Source organism: Ovis aries, chromosome 14 (genome assembly GCF_016772045.2).
Source record: "Ovis aries strain OAR_USU_Benz2616 breed Rambouillet chromosome 14, ARS-UI_Ramb_v3.0, whole genome shotgun sequence".
NCBI lineage: Eukaryota > Metazoa > Chordata > Mammalia > Artiodactyla > Bovidae > Ovis > Ovis aries.
The window spans coordinates 15,383,942-15,402,637 of record NC_056067.1 but is presented as its reverse complement, the minus strand read 5'-3'; the positions used below and the strand labels follow the sequence as shown (position 1 = coordinate 15,402,637).

The window sequence follows — 18,696 nt, the reverse complement described above, 5'->3', positions numbered from 1 at the left end:
TGCATTGCTTTAAGTTCATTAAAGATAAACAGCATGTCACTTTACTATCTTATTCTTATAACCTGTTAGGAAAATTGTTAAAACAGTTTTATCAAAACTACCTTGTTTTAATCTTGACTGCTTTTAGTAATCTTTCCTATAATATATAATGTGTACTTTTCTCAGCAGTTTTTCCATTATTCTTTGAAACACATGTTAACACATTTATTCTAATTGAAAAAAAGAGATCAAATTCTTAACACAAACTAACCTTCATTTGGAGATTGGTTTGACAGTGAGGACTGGATTTCTTGGTTGTATCTTACGGCATACATTTTCCATAAGTTGAATAAGATAAATCAGCAGCTCTAATTTTTTTTTACTTTATTATGGAAAAATTTAAACATATGGAAAGGTGGAGCATATGGGACAGTGAATTTGCATATAATATACCAACTAAACTCAGCAACTCTTGGCCTGTCATTTCTTTCACAACTTTTCCTTCATTTCCCTCTCTCACTCCCTCCCCCACTCCCTCCCCTGACATTTAAATCTATAAATATCTATAGTACTGAGTAGTAGTAGTGACGTCGCTCAGTCGTGTCCTACTCTTTGCGACCCCCTAGACTGTAGCCTAGCAGGCTCCTCCATCGATGGGATTTTCCAGGAAAGAGTACTGGAGTAGGTTGCCATTTCCTTCTCCAGAGGATCTTCCTGACCCAGGGATTGATCCCGGGTAAATAAATATTAAATCTATAAATATCTATAAGTAAATAAATTAAATAAATATTAAAATACATCTAAAAATAAAGATGTTTAAAAAATACATAATCACAATGTATTTATCATACCTAAAAAACCTATGTTTAATATTAAATTTCCAGGGAGTTTGTAATGAAAACACATGAACAAGATTTCTTAATATCTGTATCTAAAAAAAATGAAGAAAAAATATAGACTTTATGCTGAATACTGCCACATTCTAGCAATGTCATGTTGTTTAAAGATAAGTAAATTCTGAAAGAGATGGGAATACCAGACCAACTGCCCTGCCTCTTGAGAAACCTGTATGCAGATCAGGAAACAACAGTTAGAACTGGACATGGAACAACAGACTGGTTCCAAATAGGAAAAGGAGTACGTCAAGGCTGTATATTGTCACCCTGCTTATTTAACTTATATGCAGAGTACATGAGAAAAGCTCGGTTGGAAGAAGACCAAGCTGGAATCAAGATTGCCAGGAGAAATCTCAATAACCTCAGATATGCAGATGATACCACCCTTATGGCAGAAAGTGAAGAGGAACTAAAAAGCCTCTTGATGAAAGTGAAAGAGGAGAGTGAAAAAGTTGGCTTAAAGCTCAACATTCAGAAAACGAAGATCATGGCATCTGGCCCCATCACTTCATGGCAAATAGATGGGGAAACAGTGTCAGACTTCATTTTTTAGGACTCCACAATCACTGCAGATGGTGATTGCAGCCATGAAATTAAAAGACGCTTACTCCTTGGAAGGAAAGTTATGACAAACCTAGATAGCATATTAAAAAGCAGAGACATTACTTTGCCAACAAAGGTCCGTCTTGTCAAGGCTGTGGTTTTTCCAGTGGTCATGTATGGATGTGAGAGTTGGACTGTGAAGAAAGCTGAGCACCGAAGAATTGATGCTTTTGAAGTGTGGTGTTGGAGAAGACTCGAGAGTCCCTTGGACTGCAAGGAGATCCAACCAGTCCATCCTAAAGGAGATCAGTCCTGGGTATTCATTGGAAGGACTGATACTGAGGCTCAAACTCCAGTACTTTGGCCACCAAATGCGAAGAGTTGACTCATTGGAAAAGACTGATGCTGGGAGGGATTTGGGGCAGGAGGAGAAGGGGACGACAGATGATGAGATCGCTGGATGGCATCACCGACTCGATGCACATGAGTTTGGGTAACTCCGAGAGTTGGTGATGGACAGAGAGGCCTGGCGTGCTGTGATTCATGGGGTCACAAAGAGTCGGACATGACTGAGTGACTGAACTGAACTGAAATGAAACTAATATTTTAAAACTCCATTCATCTCTTCAAAAAATGAATTTCCAGTAAAATTTTATCTTTCATTTAAGAGGCTATCAAAGCATGTGCATTTTCATCAGTTGTACAGTAGTAGTTAAAATAACCTCAAAGAGAATTTTTTTTAAACACCTGGGTACATGAAGCCAATTTCAATACCAATTTGAAGACATTCATTTCTTGGAGATACATGATAGAGTGATCACTGAAAAGACCAGATATAAAAAAATTTTACATCATCATAAAATTTTGTAAGAAAATTTAAAGTACAAGCTTAAGGATAAAAGAAAGAGGAGTTTTTTAAAGTGGTTTATGGGTATATGTGGATGATGGTGGATAACAGTCAATATGGTATCTATATTCCATATCCTACTGAACACATTTTTAACGATAATCTTTTTTTTTTAATTGAAGTTTAAATGCTATACAGTATTGTATCAGTTACACATGTACAATATAGTGAGTCACAGTTTTAAGGGTTATATGGCATTTATAGTTATTATAAAATATTGGCTGTCTTCCCTGTGTTGTATAATATGTCTTCGCTTTATACTTAACAGTTTGTATGTCTTACTCCCCTGCCACTGTATTGTCCCTCCTCCTACCCGCTCCCCACTGGTAGCCACTAGTTTGTTCTCTGTTATATTTGTGAGCCACCCTCCTTGTTTTTTATTATATTCACTAGTTTCTTCTGTTTTTTATATTCCATATACTAGTGATATCTTACAGTGTTTATCTTTGTCTAACACATTTTACTGAGCATAATGGTCTCTAAGTTTTGCCTTTTATGGATAAGTAGGTATTCCATTGTGAGTATATGTGGTTATGTGTGTATACCTCTCTCACACACACAAGCACACATACATATGTGTGTGTGTGTGTGTGTATATATATATATATATATATATATATAAATAAAACATAGATAACATCTTCATCTGTTCATCTGTTAAGACACTTGGGTTGCTTGCATATCTTGGCTTTTGTAAGTAATGCTGTTATGAACATATATCTTTTTGAATTAGTGTTTTTATTTTTCTAAGAGATATATATTCAGGCGTGGAATTGCTGAGTATATGATAGCTCTGTTTTTATTTCTTCATAATTTTTTAATTTAATTTGTTTATCTTTGGTGGAGGCTAGTTACTTTACAATATTGTAGTGGTTTTTGCCATACACTGATATGAATCAGCCATGGTTATACATGTGTTCCCCATCCTGAACCCTCCTGCCACCTCCCTCCCCATCCCTTCCCTCTGGGTCATCACAATGCACCAGCCCTGAGCACCTTCTCTCATGCATCGAACCTGGACTGGAGATCTATTTCATATATGATCATATACAAGTTAATAAATTTTATGTATTTATTTATTTTTGGCTGTGCAGGCTTTTCTCTGGTTGTGGTGGATGGGGCTACTCTCTAATTGTGGGGTGTGGGCTTCCCTGCAGTCGTCTCTCTCGTTGTGCAGCACAGGCTCTGGGCGCTCGGGCTTCGGTAGTTGTGGCTCTCGGGCTCTAGAACACAGGCATAGTAGTTGGGGCACACAGGCCCAGCTGCTTCATGACGTGTGGAATCTTCGCAGCTCAGGGGTCAAACCCATTTCTTCTGTATTGGCAGGCAGGTTTTTCACCACTGAGCCGCCAGGGAGGCCCAACTCTATTTTTAATATTTGAGAAACCTCCACACTGTTTTTCACAGTGGCTATACCAGTTTACATTTCTACCAGCAGTGTGCTAGGGTTCCCTTTTCTCCACATCCTCACCAACATTTGTTATTTGTGTTCTTGTTGATGATAACTATTCTGACAGGTGTGAGGTGATGTCTCATTATAGTTTTGATTTACATTTCTCTGATAATTAGCAGTTTTGAGCATCTTTTCATGTGCCTTTTGACCATCTGCATTTTCTCTTTGGAAAAATGTCTATTCAGTACTTCTGTAGCACAGTCAGACACGACTGAGAGACTTTCACTTTTTCTTTTGTCTTTGATTAATTGACTGTAAGTACGTAGGTTTATTTCTGGGCTATTTTGTTCCATTAGATAATCATTTTATTTTAAATATATCAATAATTCTAACAGATTTAGGTATTTACATATTTTGTTGCTATTTGTGGCTGAGATATTCAGTCGTGTCTGATTCTTTGCAACCCCTTGTATTATAGTTTGTCTCTCAGCAACAATACTGGCTGCTAAGTCTGCTAAGTCGCTTCAGTCATGTTCGACTCTGTGCGACGCCATAGACGGCAGCCCACCAGGCTCCTCTGTCCCTGGGATTCTCCAGGCAAGAACACTGGAGTGGGTTGCCATTTCCTTCTCCAATGCATGAAAGTGAAAAGTGAAAGTGAAGGCGCTCAGTCGTGTCCGACTCTTAGCGACCCCATGGACTGCAGCCCACCAGGCTCCTCCGTCCGTGGTATTTTCCAGGCAAGAGTACTGGAGTGGGGTGCCATTGCCTTCTCCGAAGAATACTGGAGTAGAGTGCTGTTTCCTCCTCCAGGGAATCTTCCCGAACCAGGGATCAAACTCATGTCTCTTATGTCTCTTGACCTGGGAAGATATTTAAGACAATGAAAATATTTACATTGCTTTCTTAGAGATGAGCTTGAATGTATTAAGGGATATATCTGTGTTTAGTTGCTCAGTCGTTCCTGTACGAGTCTTTGCAACCCTTTGGATGGTAGACTGCCAGGCTTCTCTGTCCATGAAATTTTCCAGGCAAGAATACTGGAGCAGCTTGCCCTTTCCTCCTCCAGGGAACCTTGCCGACCAGGGATTGGAACTCCATCTCCTCTGTCTCTTCTGTTGCAGGCAGACTCTACCTGCTGAGCCATCAGGTTTTTCTCAATTCTTTTGGAGTCTGTTTGAGCAAAAATGTTTTAAAACCACTGGACTAGGCAGCTTAGAGAAGCATACTAGACCCATACTGACAGTAGAGCCATCTCCTGCTATTGCTAAGTCGCTTCAGTCGTGTCTGACTCTGTGCGACCCCATAGAAGGCAGCCCACCAGGCTTCCCCATCCCTGGCATTCTCCAGGCAAGAACACTGGAGTGGGTTGCCATTTCCTTCTCCAATGCATGAAAGTGAAAAGTGAAAGTGAAGTTGCTCAGTTGTGTCCGACTCTTAGCGACCCCATGGACCACAGCCTACCAGGCTCCCCCGTCCATGAGATTTTCCAGGCAAGAGTACTGGAGTGGGGTGCCATTGCCATCTCCTAGTAACTGCTTTTACCCGAGTATCTTAAAAACAACTCAGTATAAGCTGATCGTTGAAAAGTGGGTGGATTAGCAGTCATTTCTAAGAGCTGTTACTATAGGCAACTAAAAGCTACAGTTGACATTAATTACATTTAAATTCATTCTTTGACAAATGCTATTATTTGAAATTGAGGGTGATGATGCCCAGAAATGAACACTTTGACATAATTATGTTTCCTGTGGGGCAATGGCAGGGAGGAGGGTGGGGGACAAATAACTGAAATTTTCCACACAGGTTAAGACATCTTAACAGATAGATTCATCTTGGCTTTCAGACCTGCCCCCTTTTTCATCTCTGCTATTTTATTCCTTTGTCATCAGAGCAGTTTGCATCTGTGACCTTGCCCATCAAATGGAGTTGAGGAAATTATAGTTTATATGGGTATAGTTGCTTTAAAAATGTGGTATCTGCTTTTTAGTTGTTGTTTTCTTTCTACTGTACTGGATTTCTGTTGCTGTGCAGGTTTTTTCTAGTTGCTGCCAGCAGGGGCTTCTCTCCAGGTGCAGTACGTGGGCTTCTTATTGTGGCAGCTCCTCTTTTTGTGGAGCCTGGGCTCTAGGGCACATGGGCTTTGAAAGTTCTGGCATCTGGGCTCAGTAGTTGTGGTTCCTGGGCTCTAAAACACAGGCTCAAGCAACATGTGGAATCTTCCCAGACAAGGTGTTAAACCTGTGTTTCCTGCTTTGGCAGGTGGATTCTTTTCCACCGAGCCACCAGGGAAGTTTCCTGGTATCTGTTTCTTAGTGAAAAACTATGTTGTGTACAAAGAGCAACATTAAAGGCAAGAGGAGAAATGAATTTTATTTTCAGCTATTTGAATTTTTAAACAATTTAATTCTGTTAAACAACTGCAGATACAGTTTTCAGTCATCTTAAAATGTAGCATAAAAGAAACGGAAGCTCTTTCTCTCTCCCCTCACTTTGGCTTGGTAAGTCATCAGAATGGTAAATAGACACTATTTGTAAAATAGACACTTACAGATAAAATAGACTTTAAGAATCTGCTAACTGCCTTTTAAGAGATATTAATGTAAAACTTATAAAACTTAAAATACTGTCAAGAACTTTAATATTGATTTGAAATGTTCAAGATAGCAATATTACAGTTGATGTTTCAGTAGGGGCTGCAGACTCAAATGTCTCATGGGGCCCAAAAGGAAACCAAAGTGAGTGAACAGTTTGGAAAGGCTGGACCTTGACCTGCTTGCAGGTACTCGCTGTGTCTAAAAAGGGCCAGTTGGTTGCCAGACATAATATTTCAAAAGAAGCTGGAAATCTTAATTTTAATTTGAAATATGATTTTTAATTTGTTTTACTTCTGAATTCAAACTTTTAAAAATAATGTGTAGGTCAAATGAAATATATCTTTAATCTGCATTTGGCCCATAGTTAGCCACTTGATACTGTTTGCTGTATCATTACTCTAGATTCTTCATTTGAAATGTATGTTTTGTTAAATAACTCCTAGAAGAAAATGTCAAAAATTAGTAGTTGAGGTTTTCCAAAATTCTAGCTATAACTTATTTCAAAGCAAACCTATAAAGAATTCTGTGATAAATCAATAACTGTTTGCATTTTAATTAAAAACAGCCACATGATTAGCCTCGTAGAGCTCATCTATGTAAAATTTATGTTTTCTTAATTCCTATTTGGCTTGTATTTACAAGCTTGTTGGGAACCTGAGAAAACTCTTCTGAAATAACTTTATGTTAAAGTTGTCATAGACTCTCTAGCCTGAGTCTGATTATTTTGAATGTAATTAGAACAGTATAAAAAGACAAAAAGAAATGACACTGAAAGATGAACTCCCCAGGTTGATAGTTGCCCAGTATGCTACTGGAGATCAGTGGAGAAATGACTCTAGAAAGGATGCAGAGACAAAGAAAAATCAACACCCAGTTGTGGATGTGATTGGTGATGGAAGTAAAGTCCTATGCTATAAAGAGCAATATTCCATAGGAACCTAGAATGTTGTTAGGTCCATGAATCAAGGCAAATTGGAAGTGGTCAAACCGGAGATGGCTAGAGTGAACATCGACATTTTAGGAATCAGCGAACTATGATGGACTGGAATGAGTGAATTTAACTCAATAACCATTATATCGACTACTGTGGGCAAGAATATCTTAGAAGAAATTCAGTGACCATTATAGTCAACAAAAGAGTCCAAAATGCAGTACTTGGCTGCAGTCTCAAAAAACGACAGAATGATCTCTGTTCATTTCCAAGGCAAACCATTCAATATCACAGTAATCCAAGTCTTTGCCCCGACCAGTAATACTGAAGAAGCTGAAGTTGAATGGTTCTATGATGACCTATGAGACCGTCTAGAACTAACACCCCCAAAAATGTCCTTTTCATTGTAGGGGACTGGAATACAAAACATGGAAGTCAAGCAATACCTGGAATAACAGGCAAATTTGGCCTTGGAGTACAGAATGAAGCAGGGCAAAGGCTAATAGAGTTTTGCCAAGAGAATGCACTGGTCATAGCAGACACCCTCTCCAACAACAAAAGAGAAGACTCTACGTATGAACATTACCAGATGGTCAACACCAAAGTCAGATTGATTATTTTCTTTGCAGCCAAAGATGGAGAAGCTCTATATAGTCAGCAAAAACAAGACTGGGAGCTGACTGTTGCACAGACCATGAACTCCTTTATACCAAATTCAGAGTTAAATTGAAGAAAGTAGGGAAAACCACCCGACCATTCAGGTATGACCTAAATCAAATACCATACGATTATACAGTGGAAGTGACAGATAGATTCAAGGGATTAGATCTGATAGACAGAGTGCCTGAAGAACTATGGATGGAAGTTCATGACACTGTACAGGAGACAGGGATCAAGACCATCCCGAAGGCAAAGAAATGCAAAAAGGCAAAAGAAGCGAAAGGCAGAGGAGAAAAGGAAAGATATACCCATTTGAATGCAGAGTTCCATAGAAGAGCGAGGAGAGATAAGAAAGCCTTCCTTAGTGATCAATGCAAAGAAATAGAGGTAAACAGTAGAATGGGAAAGTCTAGAAATCTCTTCAAGAAAACTAGAGATATCAAGGGAACATTTCATGCAAAGATGGGCTCAATAAAGGACAGAAATGGTATGGACCTATCAGAAGCAGAAGATATTAAGAAGAAGTGGCAAGATACACAGAAGAACTATGCAAAAGAGATCTTCATGTCCCAGATAATCACAGTATTGTGATCAATCACCTAGAGCCGGTCACCCTAGAATGCAAACTCAAGTGGGTCTTAGAAGGCATCACTACAAACAAAGCTAATGGAAATGATGAAATTCCAGTTGAGCTATTTCAAATCCTGAAAAATGATGCTGTCAAAGTGCTGCACTCAATATGCCAGCAAATTTGGAAAACTCAGCAGTGGCCACAGGACTGGAAAAGGTCAGTTTTCATTCCAATGCCAAAGAAAGGCAATGCCAAAGAATGCTCAAACTACTGCACAATTGTACTCATCTCACATGCTAGTAAAGTAATGCTCAAAATTATCCAAGCCAAGCTTCAACAGTATGTGAATCGTAAACTTCTAGGTATTCAGGCTGTATTCAGAAGGCAGAGGAACCAGAGATCAAATTGCCAACATCCATGGGATCATGGAAAAAGCAAGAGAGTTCCAGAAAAACATCTATTTCTGCTTTATTAACGATGCCAAAGCCTTTGATTGTGTGGACCACAAGAAACACTGGGAAAATGTTAAAGAGATGGAAACACCAGACCACTTGACATGCCTCTTGAGAAATCGCTATGTAGATCAGGAAGCAACAGTTAGAACTGGACATGGAACAACAGATTAGTTCCAAATACGAAAAGGAAAAGGAGTATGTCAAGGCTGTATATTGTCACCCTGCTTATTTAACTTCTATGCAGAGTACATCATGAGACATGCTGGGCTGGATGAAGCACAAGCTGGAATCAAGATTGCCGGGAGAAATCTCAATAACCTCAGATACACAGATGACACCACCTTATGGCAGAAAGTGAAGAGGAACTAAAAGCCTCTTGATGAAAGTTAAAGAGGAGAGTTAAAAAGTTGGCTTAAAGCTCAACATTCAGAAAACGGAGATCATGACATCTGGTCCCATCACTTCATGGGAAATAGATGGGGAAACAGTGGAAACAGTGTCAGGCTTTATTTTTGGGGACTCCAAAATCACTGCAGATGGTGATTGCAGCCATGAAATTAAAAGACGCTTACTCCTTGGAAGGAAAGTTATGACCAACCTAGATAGCATATTGAAAAGCAGAGACATTACTTTGCCAACAAAGGTCCGTCTAGTCAGGACTATGGTTTTTCCAGTGGTCACCAGTGGATGCGAGAGTTAGATCGTGAAGAAAGTTGAGCACTAAAGAATTGATGCTTTTGAACTGTGGTGTTGGAGAAGACTCTTGAGAGTCCCTTGGACTGCAAGGAGATCCAACAAGTCCATTCTAAAGGAAATCAGTCCTGGGTGTTCATTGGATGGACTGATGCTAAAGCTGAAACTCCAATACTTTGGCCACCTCATGTGAAGAGTTGACTCATTGGAAAAGACTCTGATGCTGGGAGGGATTGGGGGCAGGAGGAGAAGGGGACAACAGAGGATGAGATGGCTGGAGGGCATCACCGACTCAATCAACATGAGTTTGTGTAAACTCTGGTAGTTGGTGATGGACAGGGAAGCCTGGAGTGCTGTGATTCATGGGGTCGCAAAAGTCGGATACAACTGAGTGACTGAAGTGAACCTAGCATGAGTATGTACTAAAAAAGAATGTAGAATAAGTTTATTGGGAAGAAGTTACTGTTTGTACAACACAGACCCTTTGCATAGAGAAAACGTTCTCCTGTTTAATCCTTATTCTTTTTCCCTAATTCCACCTGTAAATAACAAATTATCCAATTATTTCCATTTTCCAAACACATCAAAACTAAATTCACAGGTGAACCTTGTTTGCTGTCTCCTGAATCGGATATTGTGTTGACAATTACGGTGTACTTAAATACCTTTTAATTGCTCTTCAGAGACAGCTTGTCTGTGCGTCCTTGTTGGACTAGAACATAGTACTCTGAAATTATAGCAAATTCGCACTAGACGTAGAGAAGAATAGATGCTACTTGAGACTGCAGTTCAGTTCAGCCAGTATTTGGGAGCCAGGTCCTGGTTAGACATTATAGATTCAAACTATGAATCAGAATACCTAGGATACACTCTCAGAGAGTTTCTCTAATAACTTTGATCCAAACCAAAGTACTGTTAGTGGAGAAAATATAATAATGAAACAGAGAAGAGTAAAGACCTTTCAGAGGAAGCTGATTTATTTAGAGCCTTGACCAATGGGAATGCCTTTGACATTGGAATATTCTTCATTGATGGGGAGTTATGGGGGCATGATTTTGTTTAAACTTGCTCTTCTTTCTATAGTTCCCAATAGTCTACATGTGTGACCTTCCTGATTTTGATAAATGTACTAAGGTTATATTAGATGTTAACATTGGAGAAATTAAATGAAGGGTATATGTAAATTTTGCACTGTTGGTTTTTTTAGTGAGGTAAAATTCACATCACATTATTAAAGGTAACCATTATTGTGTACAGTTTAGTAATATTTAGAACATTTACAATGTTGTGCAACCATCACCTGATTTCAGTGGCTTTTCATCTCTCCAAAAGAAAACCCTGTATCCATTGAGCACTCACGCTCCCTTTCCCCTTTACTCCCGCACTTGGTAACCACTAATCTGCTTTCTGTCTCTAGAATTTTCCTATTATGGGTATTTCATATAAACAAAATCATATAAGATATGACCTTTTGAATTTAGTTTCTATCACATAGCATGTTTTAAAAGTCCATCCATATTGTACCATTTATCTGTACTCTGGTTGTTTTTATGGCTAGACATTATTTTCATTGTGTGGCTATGACATTTTGTTTATCTATTCATCCATTGCTGGATATTTGGTGCTACTGAGATCATTCATGTATGAGTATTGGTTTGAATGCCTCTTTTTCAGTTGCTACGGGTGTATACCTAGGTATAGAAATGCAGAGTCAAATGGCAATTCAGTGTCTTGACTTTTTGAAGAACTGTCAAACTGTTTTCCATGACTGTTTTCCATTTTGTATTTCTACCACCAATGTTTAAGAGTTCCTATTTCTTTTAGCATTTTGACTCATTTGAGTTAATTTGTGGAATATGGTATGAGGTAGGGGATCTAAATTCATTCTTTTGCATGGCTCAGAACTTTGGAATTAATATTTTTGAAAGGTAATTATCACTTTCCACAGTCTTGGGAAAGTATCACTCATGAAAATATCAAGTTACTTTTCTTACACTTAAAGAATTAAACATAGTAACAAATGTAGGAGCTAAAACTATAAAACCCTTAGAAAAAAGCGTTTGGAAATGGATTCTTATACCTGGTAGTAAAAGAAAAGCTACACAAGTTAAATTGGATGAATTGGATATATCAAAATAAAAAGAGATTTTATACAGCATAGGACACTGTCAAGAAACTGAAAAGACAGTGTACAGATTGGGAGAAAATATTGGCAAATCATACGCCAGATAAAGATTTAGGATCTAGTCTACATAAACAATTCTTATAGCTCTAAGCAATAAATTACTCAATTTAAAAATAGGCAAAGAATTTGATTAGACATTTCTCCAAAGATGTACAAATGGCCATTAAGCACATGAAAACATGGTAAACATCACTAGACATCAGGAAAATAGAAATCAAAACCATAAGAATCTTTCAGAATACCTATAATAAAAGAAAGGGACAGTAATAAGTGTTTACAGTGTAATAGAGATCTTGCAACACCCATGCATGTCTAGTGAGAATGTTGGATGATGAAGCCACTTTGGAAAATGGTTTGACAGTTCTTCAGAAAGTATGGAATTGCCATGTGACTCAGGAATTCTACTCTTATGTATACTCAGAAAAATCAAAAACATATGTATATGTCCACAGAAAAACTTGTACATGAATATTCATAACAGCATTTACTTTTACTAGCCAAGCGAGGAAACAACTCAGATGCCGATCAACAGTTAAACACAGTAACAAAAAAATGTTTTGAAATTAGACTGTGGTGATGGCTGCACATACTACACATGATGGACATACTCTAAAACCACTACATTGTGTACTTCAAAGGAGTAAAGTTTAGAGTATGTAAAAAAACAGAATAAATGAGTTTTTAAAATATCTCACTTGCAGAAGTTTTTGTTTTAAAACAGTACTCATTTGCTGTTTATCCTAAGGAAAAAAATTTTTTTTTTTTTTTTTTTTTTTAGAAATTTATCATGGCATCCTGCGTTGACCACTAGAAATAAAATGCGAATTCCACATTCTCATGCATTCATTGATCTGACTGAAGATTTTACAGCAGGTGAGTTGCACATAAATGTAAAATATTTCTTTTTGGATGCCAAAAAATGGTGAGATATTTGCTGTGTTCCTAGGAAACATTTGCTGTTGAATTGAACATTGAAACCAAAATGTGAAAAGGTTTCAAGGAAGTCAGAGATATCAGCAAAATGTAAAAAGTACTGGGTGTAATAAAATATACCTGTAGTTATTTTTTGCTGTTTGTTAATCATATCAAAATTTGAATTATTGACTAATAAGTACTGTATATTTAATTATAAGAAAAATATTTAGCTTATTAAAAATTAAATGTATTAAAAATTGCAAAGGTTGTTTTTAATTTTTATTATGAAAAATGTTAAATACAGAAAAGTAGGCAGAATAGTATGATATACACATATTTAATAATCACCCAGCTTCAACAATCGGAGAAGACAATGGCACCCCATTCCAGTACTCTTGCCTGGAAAATCCCATGGACGGAGGAGCCTGGTAGGCTGCAGTCCCTGGGGTTGCTAAAAGTCGGAAATGAATGAGCGACTTCACTTTCACTTTTCACTTTCATGCATTGGAGAAGGAAATGGCAACCCACTCCAGTGTTCTTGCCTGGAGAATCCCAGGGATGGCGGAGCCTGGTGGGCTGTCGTCTATGGGGTCGCACAGACTCGGCCATGACTGAAGCGACTTGGCAGCAGCAGCAGCAGCTTCAACAATAATCAGTATATGGCTAATCTTGTTTCATTTGTATAATCACTCATGAGCCCTCCCACCTAAAGAAATTTAACATTTCAAACATTTTATCATTTCATTTATAAATATTTCAATCTATAGTCATGTCCAACTCTTTGCAACCACATGGGCTATAGCCCGCCAGGCTCCTCTATCCATGGAATTCTCCAGGCAAGAATACTGGAGTAGGTAGCCATTCTCTTCTGCAGGGGATCTTCTTGACACAGGGATAAAACCCCGGTCTCCTGCATTGCAGACAGATTCTCTCCTATCTGAGCCACTAAGACAGGTTGTTAATTTTTAACAACCACAAGATCATTTTTGAACTTAAGAAAAAAAAGGAACAAAATTCTCTTAATTTTTGTTGTTCAGTCACTAAGTTCTAAGTTGCTATGCCTTGAGACTCCTTAGACTGCAGCAGGGCAGGCTCTGCTGTACTCCAGTGTCTCCCAGAGTTTGCTCAGATTCATGTCCATTGAGTCGATGATGCCATTCAGACATCTCATTCTCTATCACCCCTCCTCTTCCTGCCCGTCACCCCCTCCTCTTCCTGCCCGCAGTCTTTTCCAGCCCCAGGGTCTTTTCCAGTGAATCAGCTCTTTGCATCAGGTGGCCAAAATATTGGAGCTTTAGCTTTAACATCAGTCCTTCCAATGAATGTTGAAGGCTGATTTCCTTCAGGACTAACTGATTTGATATCCTTGCAGTCCAAGGGACTCTCAAGAGCCTTCTCCAGAACCACAGTTCAAAAGCATCAATTCTTTAGCATTCAGCCTTCTTTATGGTCCAACTTTCACATCGGTACAGGACTACTGGGAAAACCATAGCTTTGACTATGCAGATGTTTGTCGGCAAAGTGATGTCTCTGCTTTTTAATATGCTGTCTAGGTTTCTCATATCTTTCTCTCCAAGGAGCAAGAGTCTTTTAATTTTGTAGTTGCATTCACCATCTGCCCTGATTTTGAGCCCAAGAAAAGAAAACCTTTACTAATTCCACTTTTTCCCCTTCAATTTGCCATGAAGTGGTGGGACTAGATGTGATGATCTTAGTTTTTTCAGTGCTGAATTTTAAGCCAGCTGTTTAGCTCTCCTTTTTCACTCTCATCAAGAGACTCTAGTTCCTCTTTGACTTTTGCTGTTAGAGTGATATCTGCATATCTGAGGTTGTTGGTATTTTCCCTGGCATCTTGATTCCAGCTTGTGAGTCATCCAGCCCAACATTTCATATGATGCACTCTTCATCAGTTCAGTCCATCAGTCGTATCCGACTCTTTGCGACCCCGTGAACCGCAGCTCGCCAGGCCTCCCTGTCCATCACCAACTCCGGGAGTCCACCCAAACCCATGTCCACTGAGTCGGTGATGGCATCCAACCATCTCATCCTCTGTCGTCCCCTCCTCTTCTTGCCCCCAACCCCTCCCAGCATCAGGGTCTTTTCCAGTGAGTCAGCTCTTTGCATCAAGAGGCCAAAGTATTGGAGTTTCAGCTTCAGCATCAGTCCTTTCAGTGAACATCCAGGACTGATTTCCTTTAGGATGGACTGGTTGGATCTCCTTGTGGTCCAAGGGCCTTTCAAGAATGTTCTCCAAAACCACTATTCAAAAGCGTCAGTTCTTCGGCGCTCAGCTTTCTTTATATTCCAACTCTCATATCCACACATGACCACTGGAAAAACGATAGCCCTGACTAGATGGACCTTTGTTGGCAAAGTAATGTCTCTGCTTTTGAATATGCTATCTCGGTTGGTCATAACTTTCCTTCTAAGGAGGAAGCGTCTTTTAATTTCATGGCTGCAGTCACCATCTGCAGAAGAACAGGAAAAACAAGTCAGGCACTATTTGCTGACTTGTTCCCCCATCTGTTTGCCATGAAGTGATGGGACCAGATGCCATGATCTTCGTTTTCTGAATGTTGAGCTTTAAGCCAACTTTTTCACTCTCTTCTTTCACTTTCATCAAGAGACTCTTTAGTTCTTCATCGCTTTCTGCCATAAGGGTGGTGTCATGTGCATATTGGAGGTTATTGATATTTCTCCCTGCAGTCTTGATTCAAGCTTGTGCTTCCTCCAGCCTAGTGTTTCTACTGATATAATCTGCATGTAAGTTAAGTAAGCAGGGTGACAATATACACCCTTGACGTACTCCTTTTCCTATTTGGAACCACTTTGTTGTTCCATGTCCAGTTCTAACTGTTGCTTCCTAACCTGCATACAAATTTCTCAAGAGGCAGGTCAGGTGGTCTAGTATTACCATCTCTTTCAGAATTTTCCACTGTTTTTTGTGATCCACATAGTCAAAGGCTTTGGCATAGTCAATAAAGCAGAAATAGATATTTTTCTGGAACTCTCTTGCTTTTTTGATGATCCAGCAGATGCTGGCAATTTGATCTCTGGTTCCTCTGACCTTTCTAAAACCAGCTTGAACATCTGGAAGTTCACGGTTCACGTATTGCTGAAGCCTGGCTTGGAGAATTTTGAGCATTACTTTACTAGCGTGTGAGATGAGTGCAATTGTGCGGTAGTTTGAGCATTCTTTGGCATTGCCTTTCTTTGGGATTGGAATGAAAACTGACCTTTTCCAGTCCTGCGGCCACTGCTGAGTTTTCCAAATTTGCTGGCATATTGAGTGCAGCACTTTCACAGCATCACCTTTCAGGATTTGAAATAGCTCAAATGCAATTCTATCACCTCCACTAGCTTTGTTCGTAGTGATACTTTCCAAGGCCCACTTGACTTCACATTCCAGGATGTCTGGCTCTAGGTGAGTGATCGCAATATCATGATTATCTTGGTTGTGAAGATCTTTTTTGTACAGTTCTTCTGTGTATTCTTGCCTCCTCTTCTTAATCTCTTTTGCTTCTGTTAGGTCCATACCATTTCTGTCCTTTATCGAGCCCATCTTTGCATGAAATGTTCCCTTGGGGTATCTAATTTTCTTGAAGAGATCTCTAGTCTTTCCCATTCTGTTGTTTCCCTCTATTTCTTTGCATTGATCGCTGAGAAAGGCTTTCTTATCTCTCCTTGCCGTTCTTTAGAACTCAGCATTCAAATGGATATATCTTTCTTTTTCTCCTTTGCTTTTTGCCTCTCTTCTTTTCACAGTTATTTGTAAGGCCTCCCCAGACAGCCATTTTGCTTTTTGCATTTCTTTTCCATGAGGATGGTCTTGATCCCTGTCTCCTGTACAATGTCCTGAACCTCATTCCATAGTTCATCAGGCCCTCTATCTATCAGATCTAGGCCCTTAAATCTATTTCTCACTTCTACTGTATAATCATAAGGGATTTGATTTAGGTCATACCTGAATGGTGTAGCGGTTTTCCCTACTTTCTTCAATTTCAGTCTTAATTTGGTAATAAGGAGTTCAAGATCTGAGCCACAGTTAGCTCCTGGTCTTGTTTTTGTTGACTGTATAGAGCTTCTTCATCTTTGGCTGCAAAGAATATAATCAGTCTGATTTCGGTGTTAACCATCTGGTGATGCCCATTTGTAGAGACTTCTCTTGTGTTATTGGAAGAGAGTGTTTGCTATGACCAGTACATTCTTGTGGCAAAACTCAGTGGAGTTTCTCTTGTAACATTTGTTTAAAAGACTTGTCATTTCCACACTGAATAGTCTTAACCACTCTTGTCAAAACCAGTTTACCATATACTCAAGGATTTGTTTTTGGGTTCTGTGTTATTTCACTGATCTGTATGCTCCCCTGTGTTTATGCTAGTACCACAGTGTTTTATTTACCAAAGCCTTGTAATATATTTAATAATCAGAAAGTGTGAGTCTTCCAACTTCATTATTTTTCCACATTGTTTTGACTCTTTGAGGTGGTCCCTTGAGATTCTACATGAATTTTAGGACAGGTTTTTTTTTCTTTGCATATCTATAAGCAGTGCCATTGGAATTGTGATAAGGATCATTCTGAATCTATAGGTCACTTTGGGTAATATTGCTGTCTTAACACATTGTTTTTCAGTTCATGAAAATGCAGTGTGTTCTCATTTATTTGTCTTTTTAATGATTTAATATTGTTTTGTAGTTTTTATTCTACAAGTCTTTTACCTCCGTGGTTAATTCTTAAGTATTTTATTCATTTTGACCTATTGTAAATGAAATCTTTCTTCATTTCCTTTTGGGATTTTATGTTTTAAATATATAGAAATGCAGCTGATTTTTGCATCTTAATTTTGTATCCTGCTAGTTTTCTGAATTCATTTATTAGTCCTAGCTGGGTTTTGTTTGTTTGTTTGTTTGTTTGTAGAATTTTTAGGGTTTTCTGCATATAAGTTCATATCATCTATGAAGAGTGATAATTTTGCTTTTCTCCTTCTAACTTGGATGTCTTTTGTTTCTTTTTCTGTTTTATTTCTTGTTCTTCCATTTTTTTTAGCCATTTTTCAAACACTTCTAATCTGCTTTTACAATTCTATTTTTATATAGTATACTAATTGCAAATGAGTGAAGCATGCCTGGTGGTTGCTAAAAGTAATAAAATTTCCTTCCTTCAAAAGTATTTCATTGTTAAACTCCTAAAATTTATTTGAAAAGCAAATAGCTAGTATTTTATAATTGAAACTTCTTATTCTGGGTGACTATAAATTTTATTAGAGCATTTTCATTATTAAGATACAGTTTGCAACGTTAAGAAAATTTTAGTGTTTGAATTTACTTGGATTTCACTTTTTAAGCCTTTTGCTCTGTAAGTTTTTCATGGTTCTGAGTTTAGGTTCCTGAACAAGAGCTCAGATTGGAAAGAGGATACTTTAAAAACAGAGAGGTTACTTTTATTGTGGCATATAAGCTGAATCATGTGTAAACAAAAAAATAAGGGATTTTGTACGTTGTCCTGGAAATTGTTTTTAAAAGCTTGTTTTTTCAAGATGAGGATGTTCTGTAGTTATAGGCTCATGTTCTATTATCTCCTTCCACTTAATATTAGACTTCCCTCAACATACTGACTCTGCCTTTAAGTAATTTTTTAAATTAATTTATTTGTTATTTTCAGCTGTGCTTGCCTTCTTTGCTGCACTTGGACTTTCTCTCGTTGTGGCGAGTGGGCTCCACATTCCTGGGGGTTCTCTTGTTGTGGAGAATGTATTCTAGAGCATGCAGGCTTCAGTAGTTATGCCTCATGGGCTTTAGAGTACTGGCTCAGTGGCTGTGGCGCACGGATCTTAGTTGCCTTGTGGCATATGGTATCTTCCTGAACCAGGAATTGAACCAATATTCAGTTCATTGTAAGGCAGATTCTTAACCATGGAAGCCCAATAATTTTTTTTTTTATGAAAGAGTAATTATGGTTATTGTCAGATGT

At 38.4% G+C, this 18,696-nt stretch overlaps 1 protein-coding gene and 1 long non-coding RNA gene across 2 annotated transcripts in view; both read left to right on the top strand.

The window, feature by feature from the left end:
• Positions 1–18,696, top strand: part of ITFG1 (integrin alpha FG-GAP repeat containing 1) — a 296,298-nt gene that overhangs the window by 16,951 nt on the left and 260,651 nt on the right. Inside the window, exon 6 of the mRNA XM_004014969.5 lies at positions 12,589–12,683. Coding sequence (XP_004015018.2) covers positions 12,589–12,683 — 95 coding nt within the window. The remainder of the gene's footprint in view (positions 1–12,588; positions 12,684–18,696) is intronic.
• On the top strand, positions 206–12,499 carry LOC132657734 (uncharacterized). Its single transcript, XR_009596284.1, has 2 exons — positions 206–4,963; positions 5,117–12,499. It is a non-coding gene; the product is annotated as an uncharacterized LOC132657734 (long non-coding RNA).